The sequence below is a fragment of the Monodon monoceros genome, unplaced genomic scaffold (genome assembly GCF_005190385.1).
Source record: "Monodon monoceros isolate NGI ecotype Baffin Bay Population unplaced genomic scaffold, NGI_Narwhal_1 Super_Scaffold_9, whole genome shotgun sequence".
NCBI lineage: Eukaryota > Metazoa > Chordata > Mammalia > Artiodactyla > Monodontidae > Monodon > Monodon monoceros.
The window spans coordinates 17,004,235-17,026,265 of NW_021703786.1; the positions used below are offsets into that span (position 1 = coordinate 17,004,235).

Sequence of the window (22,031 nt, forward strand, 5' to 3'; positions counted from 1 at the left end):
GGAGACTGTGCTCTGTCTAGGAGGGGGAGGGTAGAAGTGAGCTCCCATCCAAAGTGAACTCCCCCTTCCCCAAATTCTCGATAGCCAAGCTACTTGGGAGTGATTAGGAAAGCGATCTTAACCCCAGCTTCGGTCCCAAAGCTCAAATTCATCTGGTCAGGGCAGGCAGAAGAAATGTCGTCTTCTCCTGTCCCATAATATCCTCAGCTAAAATCAGCCATGTGCTGTGTATTTGACACTGGGGACTCTTGCTGTCCCAGCCCCTGACTCAGACCTCGTCTTTCTACAGTGAGTTCTTTCTGCCCCATCAATTCAGCTCTGCATCCGCTGACCCAGTCAGGGACGGTGGCGGAGGGTGGGGAGAGCCTCCTGGTTGGAGAGTGGTCTTTAGGACCCAACGGGAACCCGTGCCTCTTGCAGCAGCCTAACCCAGAAGCAGGGGGGAATCCTGAATCGAGCTGAGAGGGCTTCCCCAGTTCTCCTGGGAACCCCATCGCCCCCCGCCGGCACGCACCTGAGCAGGTAGGACCACGCACACCCCTTCCCAATTCTCCCTCGGCCGCCTTCCGCCTGGCCTCTCCGCTTTTGATCTGGTCTTTTCCCTCTCGGCAGTTCAGGCTTTCCCCATGCCTCCTCCCCCACTGCTCGCTGTAGTCCAGGGAGGTGGGAGCCTGGGAGCTGAAGGGTGTCTGGAAGCTCAGAGCCCCTGCGCCCTCCGGCGCCCTTGCTGCACGCCCCTCGAGGCATTCCCGTTCCCTATCTAAGAATGGCAAGTGGGGGGAAGGTCTGCCCGGGCCCCAGCCCCTGCACCCTCCTTTGCAGTATTGCCTAATCCCCCTTCCCCCACCTCACCTCGAGGGGAGAATTGGCAGAGCTGGGGTAACAGAGAGCCGGACAGGGAGCCTGACGGGGACCCGAGACTCCCTGGGAGATTTCTCTCTTGCTTCCTCTCTGCCCCCCCAGCCCTAAGAGCTCAGGACTTTGCCCCCCACTCCCTACTCACCTTGTAGAACCAGTGCCCCCTTCCAGGCTCATTGCACATTTGAGTGGCCAAAGGCTTTGCTGGAGGGTAGTGGAGGTTGTGAACAATTCTGTGTGTGTGTGTGTGTGTGTGTGTGTGTGTGGCCTTTTTCTCTGGGGAAAGTTCTTTCAGGTTAAAGAGCTGTCTTTCCCATCCCTGCCAACACCTCAACACCTATGAAAAGCGCCCCCCCACCCCCGCACTGTGTGTGTGTGTGTGTGTGTACCATATGGTTGTAAGATCTATAATCTTAGGATGCAGGTGACTGGGTGCCTTGAGACATCCCAGAGTGTGGCCCAGGCCAGAACAGACTCAGCCCAGATGGCTGGGGAAGGGGGTGTGGACCAGATCAGGGAGGCCGCCCAGCCATGCCAGCTCCCTGGGCTCCTTGGCTTTCAGAGCTCAGGCTCCTGGTGTTACCCCAAAGCTTCTGCCCTCCTGCAGGCTCTCGGGGAGAGGGTTGGATGATAGCTACCGTTTACACTGACTTGTTTGTCCCTCTCATTGGGGGCTGAGAGGCCTTGTTCTCTGAAGATCTAGGGCATCTCCTTCTGGCTTGGTGGGTTTGCAGGAGGGGTGTATGGCTTGTCGGGGTAACCGTGTTTGTAAGTGTGGGTGTCGCCTCTGGGCGTAGCAGACTGGGGTGGGGAGCAATGGAAGAGACGGGTCACGTTTTGAGGGAACCCCTCTAGCTCTCTGTGTGGTAGGTGAGTGGCACATCCCTATCTGGTAACTCTGTCTGGGTGTGGGGTGTGTTCTGTGTCCCTCCATGACTCCCCAGATCCCCGAAGGGTTGGTTTTAGAGGAAAACTTGGATAATAGCGTGACTTCATTCTGCTCTTGACCCAGGAAGGAAAGTAAATTCTGAGTGTGAGGTGTGAGCGGTGCACTGAGAATCAGGCCTGAATGTGAGACTCAGCTCGCTCTTTTAACTATGTGCATTCATACAGCTCTCTAAGCCTCTGGTTTCTTCATTTATAAAAATGGCTATAGTAACAAGACCCGCTTGCCTAATAGAGATATGGCCATAAAGACCTCATAAAGCAATGTATCCTACAGCCCAGTGCAAATGGTAGTAATGGCGTGGGGGGGGGGTGGGGGGTTTCTAGGATGGGATTCTCTTTCTAATCTAGGTCATCTCTCCGTCTTCAGCTCCCTTCCCCCATCCTTGCCCATCTGGGTAATGGAGGAAGCAGACAGGGTTTTTGCCCCAGGGGCTGCAGAATTCCCCTAATGTAGGTTGTAGCTGGCCACCAGCTCTTTTCCTCTGGGGCTCTACACCTTCTCCCCTGAGCCCCATCTCCACCTTCCTCCTGTCATTCCTGTTCAGCGTCCTTGTGCCTGTCTCTCCCCTGCCCAGTGGCCTCCTTGTCCGGCTCACTGGGCAGGAGCCCTAATCGGATTCGACAGCTGAGATATGTGTGGCGGCTGAGAGCAGGCAGGAGGGAAGCCAGTGGGAGGATGGTATGAGGGCTGCCCCTGGCACTGCCCAGGCCTCCTAGGCACCACCTTGGGCCTGCTGACTCCTAGCTTGTCTTGGCCCCAGGGAAGGGGTGCCAGGGGAAGCTCAGGAACGAACAGGCTGGGGTCTGGAGATAAGGGAACTGGAGAACACACCTAGGACCCCAGGACCTCTTTGATATTTAGTGCCCTTAACCTCAGCATTTCGGACTTTGACCGGGAGGAGAGGAGAGTAGGTGAGAGACCGGCTGGCCCGGCCCGCTGCCCATCCCCAGGGCTCTGCTTTCTTCTCTCTTCTTGTTCAGAAATGTGTTTGCTTGCCCCATCCAGCCCCTCTGGCCAGTTCCTCCTTAAGGGCCACATCTGGGAGCTGCTGGGGCACCATGTGCCTGCCTCACTCTGGGCTGTTTTCTCCACTCCAAGGTATTTCTCTCATTCACTTTCTGGGCCGGGCGCCAGGACTCCTGGGTTTCCCGCCTGCCTCATGGTGCAGGGCTGCTCTGCAGGCCTCCAGAGAATCGCTAAGCTGGTTTCCTTCCTCCTGCGTGGGGAGGGCCTTCTCCCAGGGCTGGGAGGTGTCAGAAATCCCAGGTGGGTTAGGGGTGGGGGCACTGTAGCCCCTGGTGCCCCAGCACCCCGGCCCCTCCCTCCTAACCTCTGACTCAGCTTCAGGGCAGCATCTGCCCAGCCTGGCAGGCATGGCCTCTTCTTGCCTCCAGGCTTCCATCTTTCCGTGTGGGAGCCAAGATCTAGCCTCTTGAGCTTTTTTCCCATGGTATCGGGGGGGGGGTACCGAAACCCCTCTGTCTGCACCCACACGTTTGGGGGGGCAGGGGATTAGTGTAATTGAGGCTGGGGCACTATTTTGTCTTCCTTCCAGCTGGCCAGGATGAAGAAAACCAGCACAAACTTCCCCACACCAATTCCCTCTGCCCTCAAAAGACCAGTCAGTGGAGCCAGGCCCTGCCCTTTCGGTGCCCACAATGTGGTTGGCACTGATTTTTCAGAAATTGGGAAGGTTTCCCTCTAGACCGCTGGCCTCCTCTCTCCTCCTCCTGTGGGGTAAGGACAGCTCTCTGATTGTAGGCACTTCTGGGCAGGCCTCCCCCTAGAGAAGGGGTGTGGGATGCCCTCGAGATGGCCAAGTTGGCACTAGCCCCAGGCTGGAGGCCTGGACCTGATTTGGGGCTGGGAGTTTGTGGGGGAGAGCAGGACATGGGCCTCCCTGCCCCCCTCATTTCCTGCTCTTTGGGCAGCTGTGGGCGAGAAAGGCTGCAGGGACTATTTTTAGTTGGTCTGTCCCCTGGCAGGAGGGACGTGCAGAAAAGCACGGGGCAGGCAGAGGGGCTGGCCAAGGTGAGGGTAAGCAGGCGGGTGGGGGAGTGAGGCAGGGCCAGAGGGGCAGCAGACAGAGCAAGGATGCGTGGCAGGCAGGGGTAGAACCTTGAGAGGGGGAGAGGGTCCTGACCTGGTAGATGGGCTGGACTGGGCTCTCTCTGTCCAAATAGACTCAGAACCAGAGGGGCTTTAGAGGTGCCTGGACCATCCCTCCCCCTTACAGAGGGCAAGACTGAGGGCATGTGACTTGCCCTAGGACCTTCAACCAGTCGTTGGCTGCACTGGAACCCCAGCCCAGGCCCCTTGCACTGTTTGTTTTTCTCTTGTCATCGTCTCTCCCCCGACCTGGTTGTGCTCCCTCCCCTCCTGCAGCAAGGGCTGGGTTCCTGGTTTGTTTCCTTCTCTGCTTGTTTACACAGGGTCTCCGGTAAACCCCAGCTGGGTGTGTTTATAAGTCTCCACCATGTGGAGAGAGTCTGTGTCCAGGCTGGAAGGAGGTCAGGGCTGGGGTTTGTTTAGGTGGCCTGTGGCCACAGATGTGAATCAAGGTGCTGGGCAGGTTCCAAAAGTCTCACAGGCTGGCGAGCCGGGAGCTTGGAGACCCCTTTGAGAAGGGGCATCTCGGTCTAACTCCATTTTAGAGACCCAGGGAGGGCTGGGGGTTGTGCCTACAGTCCCAGGATGAGTTAGGGACAGACCAAGGGCTAGGATGCAGCTTTCCAGACTCTCCAGAGCCTTTTGTGAGTGCCCATCCTGCCGTGCCTAGGTCAAGGTGGTTGTTTGCCAATCCCCCTCAACAAAGGAAGGGGGTAGGCGTGGGGAGATTGCTACTGGCTTCTGATCACAGTCAGAAGTGAGCCCTTCTGAGGCCTAGAGGCAGAGGCAGCTGGTTGGAGGTGCAGGGTAAGAAAGTTCAGTGCAGAAATGTGGTTCCTCAGAATTCAGCCTCATCCCCAGGGCCACCATGTTGCACAGCTGCAGGGGGCGCCATTCCATAGACCAGGGTATGAATGGCACCCTCTCTCTCCAGTTGTTCAGAGCCCTGCCTGTGTAGCCGCTGATGGTGCTTCTGTCCCCCACCTTCTTTCTTTAAATCAGCTTCAGATGCTGCTGGAAGGAGGTGTCCCAGACAGGCTTGAATCCAACTCCCCACCCTCCCTCCTGCCACTCGATGGCTCCTATTCCCCTGCCACGGTCTCAGTGGGCCACAGATTGGGTGCAGGGGCCCCTCCCCCCTCTCCGCTCAGTTTCTGTGTCTCTGGGGGGCTTACTTATCATTCCCCCCCCCATCAGGCAGGCTGCAGTGTATGAGAAATCAATAGTGCAAATGGATTGAGGTTGTTCAGCCGGTCGGCTCCTCTTGGGCCCCATCAACTCTCCCAGGACTTGGGGAGTTACTCAGTCCACTTCTGGCTCAACATACGCAGAGATACACACACCTAGTGGTTGTAGCCTGGGCACTGAGCACGGGAATTATTCTTTCTGTTCATCGCTGTCTTTCTCATTCTCTCTCTCTCCCTCTCTCTCATATACTGGGCTGGTCTTAGCATGACAAATACCCTTGAACATTTATTGTTTTCTAGCTTGGGTGGAGTCCACTGCCAGCCAGAGGTGGGAGGGGGGCAGGTGTGTGAGGCAGGCTGTGCCCAGGGAGGAGGACGAGCTGGGGAAGGGATTGGGTGGCAGCCCACCCCATCAGCCTCTGGTAACTCGATCCCTGCACCCCACCCGCTGAACAACTTCAGCAGTTGCTGGCAGAAGCAGGGCTGGCAGAAGTGTGTATGAGTGCATGTGTGTATTTGGGGGGGGGGGGGGGTGGTGGTGAGAGGGGCTGTGGCGGCAGGAGGTGTTGCCAAGACATGTTAAAGGAGACTCACAGCCTGGGTACAACTTGGGTGGCAGGCGGAGGCGGCGCTGGGAGAGTGGGTGGTGAGTGATGGGCAAAGGGCAGGCTTCAGGGGAGAGGCAGGGCAGCCCAGGGGGTCTCACAAAACTTGTCTGCACTGGAGCAGGGCCTGGCGTGGTGGGGGCGAGCAGTGGGGGGGGGCAGGGGTGGGTAAAGCCATGGCTTGCCCCAGGATGCCTGTAATGCACATAACCATGGAGGACACAGCCTGCCCCTGTCCCCAATCCCTGGGCTGTGCCTGCTGGGTATCACAGTCTCGGTGACTAAGTCACTTCTGTCCTGGGGCTGGCAAGGTGCCAGGCTCAGCTCTTCTCGGTAGGTGAGTCACTGCCCTGGCATCTCCCCCGGATGCAGCTGAGTCACTGGCCATGCCTGCTGGGCAGGTGGGCATCGTGCTTGCGGGTGGGGTTGGGGGCTATGTGTGGAGCCCCCAGCATCTTCTCTGATCTCTCTCTGGCATGCCCTGGCCCCACCCACAACTCTGCAGAGCCAGGCAAGGCTGGTGTTTCTTCCATATGCTCTGCTGAGAGGGTAAAGGAAGAGGGAGCAGGGTACCGCATGGAAATGTATTTCGTTCAGAGTAAATGGGAGGGCGTGTGAGGAAGGGATTGTGGGTTTGAATCTTAGGTCTGCCATTGACAAGCTGTATGACCTTGAGCAAGGCAATTCCCTGGTGGAGCCTCAATTTCCTCATCTGTACAATGGAAGCAGGAGCCCTGCCCTAGATGACCCTCCAGGACCGTGAGAATCAGATGTGCGGAGCCATGAGGGGGCTTTGGGGATGAGCTGGGTGGCTGCGGAGGGGGAGAGGAGTCTGTTGGGGTCGGTTCGGGTTCCAGCAGACACCTCCACCCCACTTGCATCCAGATGGTCAAAGTTTCCCATCCTCTGTTGCGATGATTACCAATGATGCAGGAGTTCCCCACAGGCCATGAAAGGGAGGCCTTGTTTTGGGGGAAGTGTGGGCTCTCCCGGGATGTTTCACAGCTGTTTTGTATCTCCTTTGTCTGTGTGGGGGGCCTGTCACCGGGCCTGCACCTATCAGGGCTCTCTCAGATTTCCTCTAGTGGGAAGAGGGATCCCTGTCTTGGGTAGCCAGCTGCTCAGGCTCCTCCCCCAGCCCATCTCCTTCTGCCTGCAGCAGGGGAAGGGTAGGCCCCAAGAAGGAGTGTCTTTTTTAAGGAGTGAGGAGCACCTGGGACTGTGGCTTTTCTCCCTCTGCCAGTCTCCTGCTGCCTCCTTCTCCCTCCTGCATGAGGGTCCCTGGAGGGTGGGGGGGTGGGGACACTGGAGTGGGCCCAGCACAGCTGGAGTTCAGCTGGGCAGGGAGGGAGCGCCCTCAAAGTGTGCAGGCTGTATGCTTGTATACCTGGGTGCGGATCTTCTGTGCGTGAGCAACTGCCCCCTGTGGGGAGCAGGTTTGTGGGCGCATGAATCTCTTCCCTCATGTGCCTGTGGGTCTACTGCTCTGTCCAGGAGTGTGCCGCACCCGCGCCCTCTGCTTCATGACCTTGTGCATATGCACAGATGCCTGTCTTGTATGTGCTTGTTCTGTGTGCATACATATGCATACAGGTGTGCATACAGGTGTGCTCTGAATGTGCACGTGCGTGTGCACATATGCGTGTCCTGGGTGTGCATTTGCACACCTGCATCTCCGTGTGCGCGAGCGTACCTGACCCTCTGTGCTGGCAGGTGTACATGAAGGCCACCCTTCGTGGGAGGCAGTATACCTGTGTTTGTGCACACTTGTATTTCTGTGTCTGTGATCCTTCCCGTCTAGCCTCCGCGGGAAGGAAGACTGGTAGAATGTCGGCCAGGAGGAGCCTGTGCGGGCTTGGGGGTTGGCTGGCACTAAGTCCCCTCCCAGGCTGGTCACTCATCTGGGCGGCGCCCCCTGCTGCGGGCTGGACTCAAGCTAGAACGCCTTTGCGGGGGGAGCTGGGGGGGAAGGGGTTAAGCGTCGGCGTCCACATCTGGGAGCCATTGGCGCATTCCTGCCTGCTGAGCGCATGTTTGCGGATGGATCTGGACGGGACAGGGTGGGAGGGGCTGGGCGGGCGGTTCGCACCGGCGGACGGAAATCCAGACGGGAGCGGGAGACGGCCAGGCCCAGCAGGCGGGAAGGGGCCTGGGGAAGCGTTGCCCGGACGCTCTTCCCCTGTGCCGCCGGACCTCAGGGCACAGCGTCCCGCCGACCCTGCTTGTCCTATCTCACCCAGGCTGGGGCCCCAAAGCTGGAGAGAGACAATCAGATACCACGGTCCTAGACCCGGCTGTGCAACCGGTGCCAGGGTGATCGGGGACTAAATCCGTGTCCACTCCCAGCCTGCGGTTCCTTGTCTATAAAGCGGGGGCCGTCGGGCCGGTGGGTTTGAGAGCTCTGCCAGGCGGGTCAGGGGTGGAGGCCTGGGAGTGTGGCACTTCCCCTTCCAGTGGGAAGTCCTGTGGGGTTACTTGTGGCTACTTCTCTGACCGGGGACGAGGAGGGGGGTGTTCCCTATTGATTCCTCTTTCTCTCCCCCAGTGGACTGCTAGAGGTGGGGAGATGGTCCTCCCAAACGGAGCAGCAGGCTGGGAGGGGGCTTGTGGCTTGGGGATTGGGGTCTCTGCAGAGGGAGAGTAATTCAGATCCTGCCCCACTGGAACAAGAATGCGAGCTTTCCTGGCTCCTCCAGCCTGGGCCAGGAGAAAGAAGCTTTGGGTCTGAGAGTCCCGTAGCATGTAGGGGTGCTCCTGGGCGCCCCCTACTCGGCTCTTGGAAGATCACAAGAGCCGCTGTCCTTTTTGGTGGAGGGTTCTGGGATTTGCTGAAGGGTTGGGTTGGGCCAGAGTTCCTCCGACACACTTGAGCTGGAAACGTGTTTGGGGGAGACGAGGTGAGCAGGTGTACTTGAGGGCGGTCTACCTGCTTTTGCACTCCTTTTTTGCCAGTGAGAAAATTAGGATTTAGAGGAAGCGACTTGCTCAAGGTCACACAGCTCTCATTTTCAAGGGGTTGCTGGACGAGGATTATAATTATGGGAGTCAGGGGCTTGACAGATAGGGCCGGAGTCACTGTATTCGCTTCCATATTACGTCGCAGTCCCTCTAACCCCGGTTTAGGTGTGAGGGGTGTGTGCGTATGATCCTTGCACCTGTGAGTGTGGGTGTGTCGTTGGAGGGAAGGGAGTGTGATACCGCACACTGCAGTCCTTTCTCTACCGAGCCCTCCTTCCATTTTTTGCGCAGAACTCCCCCTTCTCGCTCTGAATGTCTCCTTTTGGGGCAGAGGGAGGGATTCTCCCAGATTCCCACGGTCCAGCCTTCTGCGAGGCGCGGCTCCTTTAAGACTCGCCCTTTCCCGGGTCTGTTAAGGGGAGGGGGGACGTGATACTGTGGGCCCGCCCCTGGTTGGTGATTGGTCGGAGGGCGGACGGGGGCGGGCCCGAGGGTGAGGGCCTCCCAGCTGCTCGGTACCCTCCGCCCCCCGGTCTGGGGCTCCGGGTAAAGTTTCAGCCTCCGCACGTGACTCGCCATGGCCGCTGCTTTCGCCCCGCGCCCCTGAGCCGCGGCCCCCCAAACCGCTCCTCTCCCTGGACCCCGCAACCCCTGACGCCGAACGGCTCCAAGGTTCAGGGTCAGGGCAGACGCCGTGCTCGCGGGCGACCCGGACGGATTGCTTCCCCCCACTGCGAGGTAACCTCTCCCCCGGGGATTTTAGAGAGCCTCCGGCTCCCGCAGGCATCGCGGCCCCTTGGCCTGCTCCTGAGAGGACCCGTGGGCGGGGACCCGGTGCCGGGCGGGTTCCGACGGGAACCTGGGGTTTCCTAGGCTTCCCAACCCCGCGCCACCGTGCTCAGGGTGGGGGAGCCCCGTCTGTCCGTCTGCGCCCGTGTCTTCGCGCGAAGCCGTGAGGCGTCTGGGGCCGTCTGCCGCGCGTGTCTCCGGCGCCCGAGCTGTGGCAGAACCGCTGCTGGGAACTCCTGCTCTCTCTCACTTTTCTCCTCACAAACAAGCAAAACAAAAAGACTTTCAAACCTGTTTGGGGAGAGATCGGATGCCCAACGGACTAGCCCCCTCCTTCTTTCCCTCCTGTTATCTGAGCCGCCCTGTGGTTTGGGGAGAATCAGCCCGGGGGCCCACCCCCACCAGAGGCAGCCGGTTGGGGGGCGGGGCCCATTCAGCTGGTGTCCCCCGTGGAGCACTGGGAGCCGTCAGATTGGGGACGGGAGCCAGTGCAGCCAGGGAGGGATGTCTCTGGGTCGGGTGGCACCATGGAGTCATGGAAGCTTTTGCGGGTGTAGGGAGGAAGGAATAGATTGGTCGTCTTTGCTCTGCTGAGGGTGTCTGGGACTTGGTGCCACCCAGAAGGCGGGGAAGCTGCTAGCCAGATGTGTATGTGGGAGGGGGGCGCTGGAAAATCTGCTTGGCAATGCCCCTTCTCCTCTCTGGACATTGCCCTATTGTCAGGCTACGTGAGAAGGAGGCCAGGCCTCCAGTGTGCTAGGCTGGGGATGGGGACTAACTCATGTGGAAATCAGATAAGAAAAGCCCCCTGGTCTTGGAGACACTTTTCCACCGTTCATCCTACCTTGGATAGGTTGCCCATGTGCTGGCATGGAGGGGTACCCTTGGCCCCCACTAGTGCCAGCTCCCTCTTCTGTAACCAGATTGCCTTCTGCCTGCGAGATGAGTGCACGTGTGTGTGTGTGTGTGTGTGTGTGTGTTTTCAGAGGAACACTCCCCCACTCCCCCACCCCATGCTGCTTACCCCCAACCCTCACTTCCGCTCCTAACTGCCATTCCTCCTCCAGTTTCCTGGTTAGGAGATTCAGGGATATCTCTTGTCCCCTTCCCTGGCTGCAGTGGTCATAGGGCAGGGTTCTGGGGAAGTGGTTCAGTAAGGTTGCCAGGTCTTGCTAGGAAAATGGGCTCAAGCCCCAAACTCTCTTCCAGGGCTTGTGCTTGATGGGGAGGCTGGGCTGGGGAAGCCCCAGGGTGCAGTGGGGGGTGGTTTGGAGCCTTGGGGCTTCCCCTGTGAGGGGTGGAGATGAGTCTGGGGGAGGGAATAAGAGAAAGAGTATTTGGACCTGGAGGAAGAAGAGGGGTAGTTGTGGAATCAGGGAGTTTGTGGCTATGAAAGATGTTGGTGCAGTGGGAGGGGCTAGGACGTCAGTTCTGCCTGGGAGTCTGGGCCATGTCAGTCCTGAGACAGAGCGGTCACTAGGGTCAGACTGGAGTTGACCCTTGGGAGCTGAGGATCCTGGATCGGGAGGGTGTGAATGAGTGCATGTGGTGGTCGCCTCAGGACTTTCCCGGCCAGAGTGATGAGGGCAGTGCGGGTGCAGTGGCAGTTCTGAGCAGACCCTGGGCTTGGAACCGCTTAATCCCGGCCACCTCCTCTTATAGCCCCCAAATCCCCATCCTTCAGGTTGACCCTAAATGCCCCTGCTACCACTCTGGGAAATCTCTCTGGTCCCCCTCCACCTCCCAGCCATGTGGCAGCCTGGCAGGAAGCTAGCTGCGGGCAGCCCCATCCTGATCACCCCCATGCCGCCCTGCTGGGCATAGTCACCCACATGTACCATGACGTGGTTCCTGCCACCATGTCTATTGTGGGGGGAAAGGGCATTGTCTGAGTGGCTCTTAAGGTCTGTTTTGGGGGTACTGACCCAGACTCCAGTTAATTAGCTCCCCTTCCCCTAAATCATTTGGTCTTGGAAGCTGGCTCTGCCCTCTGGGAACCCCTCCACCCCCACCCCTGCGCCACTCCTTGCTCAGACTTGAGGGTATTAGGTGGGTTGTCCTCAGAACTATGTGACAGGGTGGGGCCTGCCCCCAGATGAAACCTCAGTGCCCCTTTCCCTGTCCTCTGGGTGGCATGGGCAGGGCAGGGCAGGACCCAGACTGTGCTGTACGGGTGGGTGTGTTTGGGACTCTGTGGGGTCCATTTAGGAGCTCTGTCTGGGTTTGGGGGTGATGGGCATCTGGGGAAGGTAATCCTATCCCTGTGATGAGTAAATGGGGTAATCTCCACTCGCCCAGCACCCCACACCCTTTCTAGTGGTGGTGGTTTGGGGAGTGTGGGAAGCTGGCAGGGCTCCTGGCAAGATGGCCAGGGTTGTCTTGACTTACTGGGTTTTGGGAAAGGAGTGTGGCAACTGATACCCCAGTTCCCAGGGCTTTGGCTCCATGTCCTCTCTGATGCCTGCTGTCTTTCCTCCCTCTGTTCCCCTTTCCACCCTCTGGCTGCTGTACGGAGCCCACAGGGTTTGTGGGGGGATGTGGGGTGGGAGCGAAGGCCTGGCTCTCCGTGTGTGTCCAGGGAGTGTTCTGGGGATGGGCAGGATTGGCTGAGGGAGTCTGGGTGTCCCTGCAGAGTGGGCGGCACTCAGGGACCAGGCCCAGAGTGTGAGAATGTGTCAGTGTCGGTGTGTCTGTCCTGTCTGGCTTGGGCGTGGGCGGCTCTTGCTTCGTCTGGATCTTGCCTCCCGCTCCAGTCCCCGCCCCCCCCCCCTCTCAGCTGGGACCGCCTGCTTGCTCTCTCTCTCTCTCTCTCTCTGCAACTGGAGCCTCCCTTGCCTGTTCCTGGAATTTGGAGAGGAGGAGGAGGAAGAGGCAGGCAGACAGACCTCCCACACTCTAGCCCGCCCCGCCTGGCATCGTGGGGAAATGAAATAGGTGCGGTGGAACTAAGGTTTCCCTGCCTTCCCCAGACCCTCCAACACACATCACAGAGTCCAGGGGGCCAGGTCTTACAGAAGGGGCCTGGGCTGCCCCCTCCCCACCAGGCAGCAGTGCCTCCTTCTTTTACCCAGCATCCTGCTGGCCAGGGCCCCTGCCTGGACCTCAGGCACCACTGTCAGCCTGGGGAGCGGGTGGGGGATTAGACCGCTGCCAGCCTGGCCAGCACCTGTTGCCAACCCCCAGCCCTGTAACTGGAGCAGGCCAGGGAGGGGGGCTGCAAAATGACAGGTGGAATTTCTGCAACCAGGCAACCCCCCACCCACTGGATATGCCTTTCCCTTCCGGCCCCGGAACAAGGAAAGCCTACCCCCCCACACCAAGTGTCAACCTGATCTGGTGGGTGATGTCCCTGTACTGCCTGTGGGGGTTATAGGGCCCGGGACATGGGCAAGGGGATGAGTTTATTGCTGTTTGCCCGATGCCCGCCAGCCGCATCGCTGGCTCGCTGGCTGCAGGGCTGGGCTGCCCTTGTCGTGTTTTCTGAGCTCGGCTGCTCTGGCTGGGCTGGGGGGTATGGGGGTGTGTGGATGGGGGTGGTTCTCTGTTAATGTTTTAATTGCATAAAAACTGGGAGCTCAGCTCCGGGCCAGTGGGGAGTCTGGGTCTGGCTAGCCGCCCGGTTTGGGCTAAATATAGTCTGGGACATCTGCAGAGAAGGGGAGGGGGGTGGCGGGAGGTTCCATTCCCCCCGCCTCCGGCCAAGGTGCCCTCGTCTGGGCGAGCACCTTGGAGCAGGGAGGGGGATTCCTTAGCAGGAAAGGCAGGGGAGAGGCGGTGGGGGCTGGGCACTGTTGAGACCTCGCCTGCCTGGAAGCCAGGAGACGCCTGAGCTGAACCCGGAGGCTCAGGAACTGGGCTGGAGTGGGGCGCGCCGGGGCGGATCCAATGGCCCTGCTCGATTCCCCCCAGAGCTGCCTGAGGTCAGGCAGTCTCTGTGTGTCACTGCGCCCCGGTGGTGTGTCACCGTGACCCACTCGCTCTATGTGTGCCTGTGTGTACACACCTACCTTGGAGTAGCTCCCTCCCGGCTCCTCCCCTGGAGCCTCTGTCCCCTGGGTCCTACCGCAGGTCCCCAGCCCTCCTTCCTTGTGTCCCTCGCCCCACAGTAAACCTTCAGCCCAGGAATCGAGACTTGAGAAGGGGAAGCTGCGGTGGGGAGTTCTCTGATCTCCAGTCACGGCAGGAAGTGGAAGGGAGGGGGACCCAAAGGGGAGAACCGTGAGTGGCAGGCGGGAAGGGAGGGCCTGTCAGCCCTGCGACCGACTGCGCACACTGCAGTGGGGTCGGGTGTGTGTGTGTGGCTACCTTCCCAGCTGACCCCTTCCCTCCAGTTCCAAGTAGGGGAAACTTAGGGGACAGCTGATTCCCCAGGGGCTGCTAACAATCTTCCTCCCCCCCCTACTGAAAAAAACTGGCTTCCTGTCACGTGGCTGTCACTTCCTGGCCCTCTGTGGTTCCCGGGATGTTTGTTGTTGGTTGCCATGGAGATGGCCGCCTTGGGCACTACCCTGGTTCTCTTGGGGAGGGAGCTGCCCCTCCCCCTAGGCCCACAGTTTTGGGGGGGGGATTGGGGGTGCATGCCCAGGGGTCTGTTTCAAGCTGAGTGTGTGTGGTCTCCGATGCCCCAGATCCCCCAGGGCCCCCCAGACTTCTGTCTGTGGGAAGGAGTCACAGCCACCTACTCAGACTGAGCGTCGGGGAGACTGTGACCACGTCTGGCTGTGCTTGGCTGTGGCTGACTGTGAATCTGACCGATTGTGCAGACCCTGCCCCCTCCAGCCTGGGTCCCGCAGTCCCAGAAAGATGCCCGTTCTTGGAACCTCCGCTCCCTCTCCCCTTTCCCTTTGGAGCCTTTTCCCGTCCTGTGTTCTCATGGAAACTACCTTCCCCAGGGAGTTTCTGTGGTTTCTTGGGGTCCAGGCTGGAGTAGGGAGGGGCTCTGGGCAGGATCCCCAGTTGTGTGTGTTTTGGGGCCGGGGAGGTGGTGGTCTGCAGGGCCTCCTCTCCCCTCCACACACAGCCTGCACCCGCTTCACCCTGATCCCGCAGGCCCGGTGCTTTAAGGGGCTGGTCCTGGGACTTTGTGACCATCCGCCCCACCCCCTGGTGGGCTATCCTGTTCAGCTGGGGGTGGAGAGGGGAAGAGATTCCCCCTAGTTCTAGCCCCACCTGAGTAGGTGGGTGTGGAGCGTGGGGCGTAGGAAGTTCCTGGGGGTCGCTGGATGGGGGGTGTGGGGCGGGGCACGGTCTGACTCAGGCCTGGTCTGGGGTCAGAGCCAAAAGGATATCCTGAGGCGGGAGGGGGGCGGGCGCGGGCGCGGGCGTTCCCGGCTTCCCTGCAGCCCGGGTCCCTAGAGAAGGACGCCGGGAGGGGGCTGGTAGCACTGGGTTGTGCCGACAGCCTGTCCGCCCCGGGGTAGGGTTGGGGCAGAGCTGAGGGGTTGGGGGAGGCGGGTTGCAGCCGCGCAGCCGCGCACATACCTGCTGCCCTGTGTGTTCGGCAGCCCCCGCCCCTTGTGAGAGTTATGCTTCCTGCACTGCGGAGAGGGGAGACAGTGGTGAGGGGGCAGCTGCCAAGGTGGGGGTGGGGAAAGCCCCGTGCCAGGCTGGCTGTGAGGACGGTGGTTTCCAGGCTGGGGGGGTGTCCCCTTTTGTCTGTGCCCCTTCGGTCCCCGACCCGGACAGAGCTGCCTTTGTGTGGTCCACACACTCCTGTGGTCTGGCTGTGGCCTCAGCAGCCTCATCTCTTCCTCTTCCTGTTTTCTTCCTTCCCTGTGGGCCCATCCCTCTCCTTGAGGCCTGGGCTGCCCCCTGCCCTTTCACCTGTTCTCTGCTCCAAGAGAAGACTGAGTGGGAGGCTTCAGCTCTGGTTCCGGGTGGGCCCCTCAGCCACCCTGGGCTTCGGAGGCCCTGGGCACATCTCCCAGGGGGCTCTGGGGTGCAGCCCCTGGGGTGCGGAGTCGGGACACTGCCCTGACCAGCAGACATCCCCCACACACACACTTCCTCCTCCCAGCACCTGGCCTGTCCTGGGCTTGGGTTGTAAAGTTGCCCTTTCTGCCTGGTATTCAGTCACTGCGGGGATGATGGCCTGTGGAGGTCAGGCAGCCCTGTGTAGCTGGGGCAGAAGCTTGGGCGGGTACAAGTTGGGGAGACATCAGATCCACTTTTCTGGGACTAGGTGCTGTGTCTTGAGGCAGTGGGTAGTGGCAGCATCCAGAGGCCAGACGCTGGACTTCAGCACTCCCCTGACTCTCTCCGTAGATGTGCTCAGGCCCTGCACGTGCTTGGGGCAGGTTTTCCAACAAGTCCCAGCTCCAGCGAGGCAGGCCTGGGCTTCTGAGGACTGGTGGGGAAGAGGTGCCCTCCACTGTCCCAACCTCACCCCGCTGGTCCTTCTCAGGCCCTCCTGGGGTGGTCTCTTTCAAAATGAGGCTGGCCTTGCTGGCTTCCTGCAGCCCAGAGCCTGGAGAGCAAAAGGTAAACAGAGGACCAGAGTGGCTGGGAGGAGAGAGGGGCCTCTGGAAAAAGGGGGAAAAGAGTAATGTTCACCATTCTGCTGATCTGAGGAGTGTGGGGGAGGGGAGAGGTTTTGGCTTTGCGTGTATGTGAGTGTGTGTGTATTTTTCTGGAAAGTTTATAAATAGTTCCAGCCCACTGTTCTGGTTTGAAATCTGCCCTGTCCCGCCCTGCCCTGCTCTGCCAGCTCCTGACAGGGGAGGGGGTCCAGAGGGGCTGGGTCTTTGCTTCCGTCAGGGCTGGAGTCCCTGTCCCCCACCCCCAAGTTGAGCTTGAGCTTTGGGTGTCATTTGCATATGATTCACTGACTGTCTAGAATGCCTAGGAAAGCCCCTGTCCCCCCTTCTTTTATGCGCCCCAATCCTTATCCCCTCCTCTCAGCCCGTCCAGGACTGCCTGGCTTCTATTCCTTGCGAGCCATGGTAGTGGTGTAGCCTGGGAAGCAGAGAGGAGGGAGTGGGTAAAGAAGGGGGGCAGGGCCAGCTGGGTTTGGGGACCCCTGGCTCCTCTTCCCTGAGGGTAGGGGGGGAAATCGTCTATTCCTCTTCCCCTCCTCCCCTCCCCACGTCCAAAGGTTTCCCTTTTTTGGTTTGTGAAATGAAAGAAGGGAATTTGGGAAAGGATTGTGGTCAGGCCTCCACCCACACCCCGAATATTCCTCTCCCCACATTCCTGTCCTCAGTCTGGGGGGAAGCAGACCCAGGAAAATGGGTAATTCTCCCGCTCAGCCCTGTCAGCAGCTGCTAGCCCTGGCTGGGGAAGGGACAGCAGACATACGGCCCAGGGAGGCCCCGACGTGGTGCTGGCAGGCGCGGGGGAGGGAGGGGACCCGTTGCCCAGCACCTCCTGTGTGCGGGGTGGGCGCTGTGCTAGGTGCTTTCCAGGACTTTTATCTCTGAAATCACACAGCCTGTTGTTGAGGTAGGCAGTTCACAGACGAGTAAACAGATGCTTAGAGAGGTTAAGTGACTCGCCTAAGGTCACCCAAAGTGGCAGAGCTGAGATTTGACCCTTCAGACTTCTGGCTCTTTCTACGGTCTTCACAGCTCAGCCAACATTTGCCTTTTTCTCCAGATGTGTGACTCTGGGGACATAAAGAACGGGTAGCTGGGGACACCTGACACTGGGGGAGGGATCCTGGAGCCTTTTGAGGGCGAGGGAGGCCCCAGCGGGCAGGGGTGCCTGGCTGGTGGCAGGTGCTCTGGCCCTCCCCCCCACCCCCCCTTTCTGCTGTGCCGAGGCTGGGCTCCGGGTTTGGGAGGTGTGGGCCTGTGGTTTTTCTCTCCCTCAAGGGAGGGTGCCCACGGGCAGTGGAGGTGGCGGGCATAGGGTGGAGGTTGGATGTGGGTAATTTGTTTTCCCTTTCTTTGGTGCTGGTTTCGATTCTCTGACAGTGTCTTCTCCACCCCTGGGTGCAGGGGGCCAGGGCCCAGGCATCTCCCCAAGGGTCGTAGTTCCAGAGGGACCTTCTGAGGCCAGGCCTGTGCTCTTTGGCCCCGCCCCCATCATCCCTGCCCTTGCCCATCCCTGTTCCCTGGTCAGCCTGGCCCTTGGCCCATTTCTGTAACCTTTGCCCCCTCACTTGGCTCAAGGCCTTCCCCAGGGAGCTAACTGCATTGAAGTTTGCAGGCTGAGCTCCTTTAGTGAGGCTCCGATGGGGGTGGGGAACACCTTCCAGCCTCTCCCTGGGGTGTGTATCTGTGGCTGAGGTTTGAAGTATGGTCCAGTTTCAAACTCCTCAGAGGCAGAATTGAGGCATTAAGGCGGCTATCGTTAATCTCTCCTCTGGGGTCAAGGGTTGGCTCCAGAGGGTCCAGATCGAATCTGCTGCTGCCCCCCACCCCGCAAAAGCTGGGTCAGGAGGCCTGGGTTCTGGAGTGAATGGCTTCCTGGGCCTCACCTCAGAGAGGCCCGCCCCCATTTGGACGTGAATTCACCGGGCGTGCTTCTCTGTGTCTGTGGACCCTGCTGTGTACTGGGGGGCCGGCCTGCAGGGAGGCAGGTGCAGAGGTTCGCCTGGCGGGGTGAGGGCCAGGGTAAGTGCAGTTTGGGAAACTGAGGCTGTGGTTGTGCGTCTGTGGGGAGCTGTGTCCCGGGCCGGGCATGCAGGCCTGGAGCCGGCTTCACTGTGTGTGGAGCCCAGGTGTGGAGGGATCGCATCTCCGGGTTTCCTCTCCTCACGTGTCACGTGCGTGCCCGCACACACCTAGGCTAGGTGTGCAAGCACGCGTGCTCTTGTCCACCAGATGCTTTCCCTGGAGCCGCGCGTGTGAGTTTCTGCAAGTGGGTGTGTGCGTATGTGAGGGTCTGACTGTCAACGCTGGTGAGGCTCAGCCAACCCCTCCCTCCCTTGCTGGCTCGAGTTTCCCTTGTGTGGCGCCCCTCAGGGTTGCGGGGGGCCAGGGCGGCAGCTGGCCAACGGGTAGGGTCCCTGCTCCTCTGACGTCTTTCTCGCAGCCCGGGAGGGAATTGGCAGGGGCGTGGGGAAGGAAGGGGGCACCTCATTCAGGAGTAAGGAGAGAGGCCCTATGGTCGTCATAATTAGTAACAGTCAAAATCATGCTCATTAACAATAGGGGAGCTGCCCCCTTCCTTGCAAGTACCTGTCCCCCTCCCCCTCCCTCAGCCCCGCACAGTCACAGGCTGGCTGGCCGGCGCGGCTAGGCCCCGAAGTCCTGGCCTCGTCCATAGTGGCCTTGGCAGAACTCCCCCATCCCAGGCATGGTCCTCAGCCAAATGCTGGCCATGTGTGTGTCCTCTGGACTCCAGGTCTGAGCCTGGAGCCTGGAGCTTGGAGCCTGGCACGGCCTGAGCTTGGGGAGGAAGGGCTTGGAAAGGGAGGTAGTCCTTATTTGGGATCTCTGTGGCCCTGTCTTCTTTTCTTTTCTCTCTCCTTCCTCCCCACCTTTCTTTCATCTTAACAGCTTTATGGAGATATAATTCATATACCATAAAATTCACCCATTAGAGTGTACAATTCACTGGTTTTAATATATTCACAAGAGTTGTGCAACTGTCACCACAATCACTTTTAGAAAATTTTCATCACTCCAGAAAGAGCCCCCATACCATTCAGCAGTCACTTCCCATTTCCCTCGAACCCATGCCCCAGCCCCTGGTAACCACAGTCTACTTTCTGCCTTTATAGATTTGCCTATTTTGGACATTTCATATAAATGGAATCATACAATAGGTAGTCTTTTACAACTAGCATAATGTTTGCAGGGTTTATCCATGTTGTCATGTATATTGGTACTTCGTTCCTTTTTATGGCAGAATAACATTCCATTGTATGGATGTACAACTTTTTATTTATCCGTTCATCAGTTGATGGACATTTGGGTCGGTTCTACTTTTTGGCTGTTAGGAGTGCTGGTATGAACAGCCACACCCATGTACAAGTTTTTGTGTGGACTTATGTTTTAACTTCTCTTGGGTAGATACCTAGAAGTGGAATTGCTGGGTCGTATAACTCTTGTTTAACCTCTTAAGGAACTGCCACACTGTTTTCCAAAGCAGCTGCACCATTTTACATTCCCACCAGCAACGTCTGAGTGTTTCCATTTCTCCGCATCCTCACGTACTTGTTATCAGTGTTTTTGATTATAGCCATCTTAGTGGATGCAGAGTGGTATCTCATTGTGGTTTTGCTTGGCCATGTTTCTTTCTGTCTGTTTTCTTTTGTCTCTCATATATGTCATATGTGTGTGTATATACACACACTCATATATAAATACATGCATATTTATTGATACTGTTTATATATATCCTCCTGGACCTCTTGTGGATGCTTCTCTTTCTCCGTCTCGTTCTCTGCTCTTGTTGCTGCCTGTCTGTCTCACTGTGTTGTGGAATTTCTGGGTTCATCTCTGTCTCTTGCTACCCGTGGTGTTATCTCTGCGTGTCCTCGGGTCCCAGCTGTTCAAACAGGGTATGGATTTGTGGATGCACTGGTGGAGGGGCATCTGGCCTTTCATCTTCTGCCCACCTCCCACCCTCTCCAGGGAGGTTGCTTCTGCAGACAGAGTATGTGGGTGAACTCTGAGATCAGTCTCCCTTGCCCCTCCATTGCCTGGGAGTAGGGGGCTTCCACCCTGGGCAGTCCCTGCCCATCATGCTGTTAGGCAATGGAGGTGATACCCAGGAGTCCTCGGTTCCCATTTCCCTATTTGTATGTATGTAAACGGGCCTCCCCTCTGGCCCGTGGGACAGACCCATCTGGGGTGCTCGGGCTTGGATTTGGGGGGGAAGTGGTGTAAGCGGGGGCCCCCTGGCTTAGGAGTCATTTTTCTGAGAAGTGCCACCGCTTTAGGGAAGCGGCTTTTCCTCCCCCTCCCTCCTCCCTTCAAGCACACGTTCTCTGCATCTTGACCTCAGGTAACCCGCTTTGGGGGAAGGAGGGCCAGCTGCCTTCCTCTGCTGCAGGAATCTTCCGGGGTGGCATGGCACCGGGGACCCTTTCCTCTCAGGATTGTGGGTGAGAGGTCCTCCTCGGCTCTGGGCTCTGTCCCCGTCTCCCCAGCCTGGCTCTGCTGTCCTGCCACCCCCAGCAGTGTCTGGGCCCTACTCCCAGGCCGTCTCTGCCAGCCAGGCATGGTGCCAGCTGTCTGCTCAGCCGGGTGCCACGGGAAAATCTCCGGCCGCCCAGGTTGGGGAGCTCCACGGGGAATGCCCGTGCGCCTGCTCCTCGGTGCCCACTCACCTGTCTTTTTTCTGTCTGCAGCATCACAGGACATGGCCTCCCCAGCCACCTAGCTCGGGCCCACCTAGGAGAGGGATCCTTCCGGCGTCCTGAAGGCCAGCTCTGGACCTTCCTGGGAAGTGCCAGCTCACAGAAGTGCGTGACCAAAGGAACGGCTCTTGGGACGTCCCCCAGCCCACCTGGCCCCCAACTGGAGTGGGGGCTCCAGGAGGCTGAGATCAGCCTGCTAGCCTTGGACCGCAGCTCCAGGACAGAAGGGGGGGTGGGCTGACCACCCAAACCCCCTCTGGGCCCAGGCCCCATGACCCGAGGAGAGGCGGCCTGAAGCCTGCCAGAGCCTTCGGCCAGACTGTCTGCCTGCCCTTCTGACTGTGGCTGCTTGGCATGGCCAGTAACAGCAGCTCTTGCCCAACACCTGGGGGCGGGCACCTCAATGGATACCCGGTGCCCCCCTACGCCTTCTTCTTCCCCCCCATGCTGGGTGGACTCTCCCCACCGGGCGCTCTGACCACTCTCCAGCACCAGCTTCCAGTTAGCGGCTATAGCACGCCATCCCCGGCCAGTAAGTGGAGTGGTGGGCATGGTGGGAGGGGCGGTGGAGGGCGGCAGGCCGAGGTGGGCCTCTTGGCACATCTCTTCGGCAGTGGCGAGGGCTCCTCCAGACAAGGGGGATCGTCGTTTGGGGGGCTTGTAGGCTGATGGCTGTGATTGTGTTTGGTGTTGCGGGGGACAGAGGGAGAGCTGAACAGTGCTGTCCTCCGGCGCCTCTCACGCTGCCCCCCCCCCCACCCAGTGCTCTGCCGTGGAGGGCCTTATAAATAGCTCCAAGGACTGGACACGGAGGCTGGAGGCGGGTAAACAAACCTCTCGACATTTGGTGGAAATGGCAGCTCTACTGAGAGCAGCGCCCCACCTCCGCCCCGCCCCATCCAGTGCTTCTGGGGGAAGGGGCTTGAAGGCGTAGAATCCCTCCCCTCGCCTTGGCCAGGCTAGGTGGTGCTTCCCTTTGTGGGGAGGGTGAGAGGGAGGGGCCCACAGGCAGCCTGGTGGGTCGGGGCAGTGTCCCAGGAGGGGGCGCTCAGCCTGAACTCCGGCTGTGGATGCAAGCCTGCTCTTGGCAGGGCCTGCGTTTTCTCTCCGCCTCCGCCTTCTGCCACAGGGGTCGCCTGTTGGCTGGGTGGGGGTCTCGGTAACCTTCCCTGGCTGGCCGAGCCAGGTAGTGGGAGGTGGCGGCAGCTGTGGCCAGCTGGCAGAGTCCAGGCCTCGGGCCTGCCAGGACGCTTACAGTAACTCGGGCCCCCAGGGCCCAGCTGGGCGCCAGGCCAGGGCTTGGCGGGGGGGGGGGGGGGGGGGGG

At 59.4% G+C, this 22,031-nt stretch overlaps 1 protein-coding gene across 5 annotated transcripts in view; it reads left to right on the top strand.

The window, feature by feature from the left end:
- The first annotated feature begins 416 nt into the window (after positions 1-416).
- Positions 417-22,031, top strand: part of RARA (retinoic acid receptor alpha) — a 43,982-nt gene continuing 22,367 nt past the window's right edge. The window contains exons 1-2 of one of the 5 annotated variants that reach the window (XM_029212202.1): positions 417-522; positions 20,698-21,238. In XM_029212202.1, coding sequence (XP_029068035.1) covers positions 21,061-21,238 — 178 coding nt within the window. In that variant the 5' untranslated portion in view covers positions 417-522; positions 20,698-21,060. Of the gene's footprint in view, positions 523-9,174; positions 9,405-15,832; positions 15,936-20,340; positions 20,352-20,697; positions 21,239-22,031 lie in introns of those variants that run through there. The other 4 variants (XM_029212201.1, XM_029212207.1, XM_029212203.1 and 1 more) reach the window with 4 other exon arrangements.